At 34.6% G+C, this 5072-nt stretch overlaps 1 protein-coding gene across 1 annotated transcript; it reads right to left on the bottom strand.

Moving 5' to 3' along the window:
• Positions 1-1040: 1040 nt before the first annotated feature.
• LOC112722515 (pentatricopeptide repeat-containing protein At1g05750, chloroplastic-like) lies at positions 1041-3188 on the bottom strand. Its single transcript, XM_029289945.1, has 4 exons — positions 2843-3188; positions 1555-2759; positions 1096-1203; positions 1041-1052 (listed from the first exon to the last, which is right to left on the bottom strand). Exons 1-4 carry the CDS (start codon positions 3186-3188, stop codon positions 1041-1043), a joined length of 1671 nt encoding a protein of 556 aa, XP_029145778.1.
• Positions 3189-5072: the final 1884 nt, after the last annotated feature.

Genomic DNA, 5072 nt, shown 5'->3' with positions numbered 1-5072 from the left:
TGTTGCTCTGCCTTGTCCAATTTGCCATACCCCTTAAACGAGTTTATCGATTCCATTAATCAACGAATCAGTTTTTTTCTGGTTCTTTTTCTCCTTGGTTGGTGTTTACAAGTGAAGAGTGAAAATAGGAAAAGAGAGCTACAATATCTTTGTTTCTAGAATACGAAGAGGTATCATTGACTCTCAGCTTCTGTTTCTGCGTTTGTTTCTGTTTCTGTTTTTGCTTCTGATGAAGAAGAAAAAGAAGAAGAAAATGGTATTTTGGTTTGAATGACGATTTTAAAACTACGTTAAACCTTAGAAACGATTTTGTATGTAAAAAAGGTTGAAAACGAAAAAAATTTTCAATCTATACCTTAAGGACTAAAATTGTATTTAACTCTTTTTATTATTACAGTTGTAAAATGTTTTGCTAATAAAAAAATTAAAGAATAAAGAGTATATTCTAACAATTGAAACTCTTTATTGAATAATCTAGAACTTATTTATATTTTTTATTATTAAATAGATTATTTTAACATATACTACAAAAAAAAAATTCTAATTATAATTAAGAAATATTATTTTTATTTTTAACTGAAATGAGTATTTCTTTTAAAAACTAGTAAAAAATCCATAGCTTATGAAACCATTTTTTAATTTTAGTTTTAATAAAAATACTAAAAAAGTAAAAAGATTTCTCATGATTCAACAATTCAATTTTATACTAGTGGTGTAACTAAACGTTCACGGCGTTAAAATTATCTCATTCCATCTACTGCATTAGAATTCAATTATACAATAACTAAAATATTATTAATTACCCGGGCAAACTTTTTTAACATCAATGGCCCACCAAAAAAATCGACACGTGTCCCTCAAAATAACTACACATTAAATCTGTATGAAATCTGTATAACGATAATCTTTATGGTAGAGCGACCATTTAATAAATCAACAACTCTAATCATTGTCATGTCATCATTTTCCAACCACCTTATTCAATGTTTCTCGTATCATGTTTCCTTCTAACCGAACTTTCTATCCCAGTCCCTCGAAGTTCAGTTATGGACCTTCAAATCAGCAGCAAAAGATCAACATCACAAGTAAAAGTACCTGAAGATAGTGCTCAAAGAGAATCCAATAAGCCTCTCTTCGAACTGATATAGGCTTTGTTTCGCCAAAACCAACATCAAGCATACTCACAAAGGAAATAACGTTGAGCTGAAAGAATGGCTAACCTATTAAGAATGGAACAATTACAAATTTACAATAACTGTTTCAGTTTACACGTCAAGAGTAAAGTGAATGTTACAGGTGTTCAATCTTCATGAAATGTATATGTTTCTGTGATGCCTGCAAAATTTTCTTCAAAATGTTTGTTTAATCAAACCGATGGGATCGACTCACAGTATGAAACTAGTACCATCACTAGCAACTAGCAAGTAGCAACAATCACCAACCACTTTGAAAATCAGAAAATGAGCATCTTCCTTCTGTAGAGATATCATGATCAAGGAGAACTATAAAGCTAGCTCAAAAGTTGCGGTTTTTCCCCTAAGCATCAACTAAGACCTCTGTTATGTCTGGTTCATAGTCTTCCCAATTGGCTTGTTTGGTGATCTCATGGAGGGTTTCATAGATATAATAAGAATGCTTATGCGTCACGTCACCAGCCACAAAGTTATGCAGAACTCCATTAATTTGCACAACACTTCTGCCCGGAGGCTTTTTAACACCCATCTCAATCATTTTTTGTCTCATAGCAACTACATCCTGCCACCTTTTGGCAAAAGCATATATGTTTGACAAGAGGACAAGATAGCCTGCGGCTTGGTTGACGTTGAGCTCGGCTACTACCTTGTTTGCCACTCCCGATGCTAGTTCTGAGTTCTTGTGTATTCGACAACCCCCAAGAAGGGCACCCCATAGCACATCATTTGGTTTTAAAGGCATGGTTTCGATAAGTCCCTGTGCTTCATCTAAGAAACCAGCACGGCTCAAGAGATCAACCATGCATCCATAGTGCTCAATCCTTGGGTGGATTCCCCAAGTATGTTTCATAGATGCAAAAATCTGGCGTCCTTCGTCTACAAACCCAGCATGGCTGCAAGCACAAAGCACTCCAATGAAGGTTACTTCATCTGGTCTTATTTCATTTACACCAACACCATCACTAAGCATAGCCTTAAAAAGATCAAGCGCTTCCTTTCCAAGGCCTTGTTTCGCAAAAGCCATGATGATGCTAGTCCAAGACACAGTGCTTTTCCGCGGCATATTGATAAACACTCTGTAAGCATCATCAATGATTCCACAACTGGCATACATATGAATGAGTGCATTGCTCAAACGCAATGAAGGCTGCTCATTGTTCCTCACAACAAATCTCTGTTCAACATACCAATGTATCCATCTTCCCAACTTTAGATCCCCCAACTCAGCGCATGCTGTCAAGGCAGCCACCAGCGCCACCTGGTCCAATTCCACACCCGCCCTACTCATCTCACCAAACAACGACAAAGCCTGCTTGCACTTGCCGCCACGAGCGCATCCGGCAACCATGGTGGTCCAAGACACAACATTCCTACAAGGCATCTCATCGAAAACCCTTCTGGCCCCATCAAAATCACCACACCTAACATACCCAGCAAGCATAGAGTTCCAGCTAGCAACACTTCTCTGATTCATTTCATCAAACACGTAACGTGCTTTCCCAACACCACCGCACACCGCATAGAAATTCACCAAACTTGTCTCCACAAACACATTGTAGCAATACCCTTTGACCAAAACCTTTCAATGCACCTGTTCCCCTTCCCCAACCAACCCACCACGTGCGCACGCGCTCAGAAGGAACGAGTACGTGAACCCATCAGGCTCCGACCCAGAAGCCACCATGCGATTGTAGCACTCCACAGATTTGAAAGGAGCTGCTGGGGTTCGGGCATGGGCCCTGATGATCTGGTTCCAGAGGGGGTGGTGGGTTTGTGGAGAGTGGAGAAGAGGGTGTGGGCATTGTGGAGGTGGCCGTAGGAGACGTATAAAGAGAGGAGCTTGAAGATGAAGTTGTTCTTGTAAGAGAGGGAGTTGAGGATTAGTTGGGTGTGGATTTGGAGGAGAATGTTGAGGCTGTTGCATCGTTGCAAAAGGGAGAACACACGCTGCTGAAAGCTTCTACTGCTGCTTCCACTGGCGGGAAGGGAACCCATCCTTTTGATTCGCTCATGCTTTCTACCCCGCAACAAGGAGGTGTATTAGCGTCCCATTTTTATTTTGAGATTAAAGGGGAACATGAATTAGGTTTTAAAAGTGGATATTTTACATACTCACGAAAATATTTTCTGTTTTGTTTTTTTATTTCTATTTTTAAAAAATAATTTTTATTTTTAATCTTTTATATTTTAAAAAATGAGATTGATTTGTAAAAGAAAATTTATTTTTAAGTATTAAAAATAATAAAAAATATGTTTGGTTGGTTTATTTTTAAAATGTATTTTTAATATTTTTAAAATTACAAAAATTTTATATTTTTATTAAACATATGATTTTAATTATTTAATTTTTTATTAAATTAATAATTAATTTTTATACGGTGTTAATATGAAATAAATTACTATCTTATTATGTTATTTTAGAAAAATTTGATATCTCATGTATATATATAGAATTGGATTTTATATTTTCTGTTATATTATATAACAATAAAAACATCAATTGAAACCAAAAAAATTCAACCAAAATTAGTTTTATACCAAACGAATCAATTAATTAATATTAAAATTTATTGATGTAAACATATTTTTTAACAAATAATTTATTAATAAAATAATGAATAAATAAATATTTGTATTCTTTTAATTTTTATTATCAAAACTTTTATAATTGATTGCTGATTTAAAAAATTATTTTTATAACAAAATTATTTTTTAAATAAGATAGTCTTGCTTCTGTAAAAATGAAGGTCAAAAATAAAGAAATTTAATAAATATATGTTAATTGAGAGAGAGTACGTATTATATAAAATAAAAAAACTCAACAAATATAAATTTAATTCTAATCAGAGCTTCACTTTTTTTCTTAATTACCTCGTCTATATAGGTTAAAGATACAAAAATTAAGTTTAAAATAAAAAATCAAAAAGGTCAAATGAAATTAAAAAAAATTAAAAAAAAAAATCATCTTTTTTAAGAGATGTATGTATAAATTGGAGGTAGATAAGAGATACTGTAACACTCTACTATACAGAGTTTTACGCTTAAGCCGTAAAGCAGAGGTGGTGTAATATTACGACCTCTAAAATAGATATATACATATAATAGCAGAAAGAATATAATAAACTAGAAGCCTTAAAAAAAACAGGTGAAACAAAATCGCGAAAATAAAAGCGCAACGCTCAGGAAACAGGATTACTTGCGTGCGAAGAAAACTAAAGATCATAGGTATAAATAAACAGAAAGTGAGAATAGAGGGTCAAAGACACAGAATAACTAGCTCCTGACTCAGCCTGCGAAGTCAAGGCTGGCCGAGAATGTGTACATACATATATACATAACCCAAAACCCAAAATACAAGATAGGACCCTAACTCTCCTTGGACCTCTAAGAGGAACAAATTAAACAAGTTATTTGAAGAGAAAGCTAAGTACATATATATAAAAATGTACATCAAAATAAAACTCAGAGACTACTCCGCTTCAAAAGTCCAGACGCCTAGCGAGGAGCCTCTCGACCTGCATCTGAAAATAACAACACAGTATGGGGTGAGAACCGGATGCTCTTAGCATGGTAAAGGTGCCACACACATAGTATATAAGGTCTTGGGAATGCCAGAGGCAATCCTAGAACGCCGACATTCAGATTATAAAGCTTAAAATTACTAAACAGAAACCATAAAAGGGGTAGGTATCTAGGGAATTCTAAACTCAACTTAAACTTTATCTTAACACCAACCTGTCCACCTTTCCTTCGTTCCTCCATCTCCAGTGAGTTTGCAAATACAGACAAACAGGCAATTGCAAGTACAGATAGGAGACAAGTAGTGCAGGTAGAAATTATCACAATTATCATAATATATTTAGTTGAACAATCCCAAAT

The sequence above is a fragment of the Arachis hypogaea genome, chromosome 11 (genome assembly GCF_003086295.3).
Source record: "Arachis hypogaea cultivar Tifrunner chromosome 11, arahy.Tifrunner.gnm2.J5K5, whole genome shotgun sequence".
NCBI lineage: Eukaryota > Viridiplantae > Streptophyta > Magnoliopsida > Fabales > Fabaceae > Arachis > Arachis hypogaea.
The sequence above is the reverse complement of the archived record's forward strand: the minus strand, read 5'-3'. Positions and strand labels throughout refer to the sequence as shown.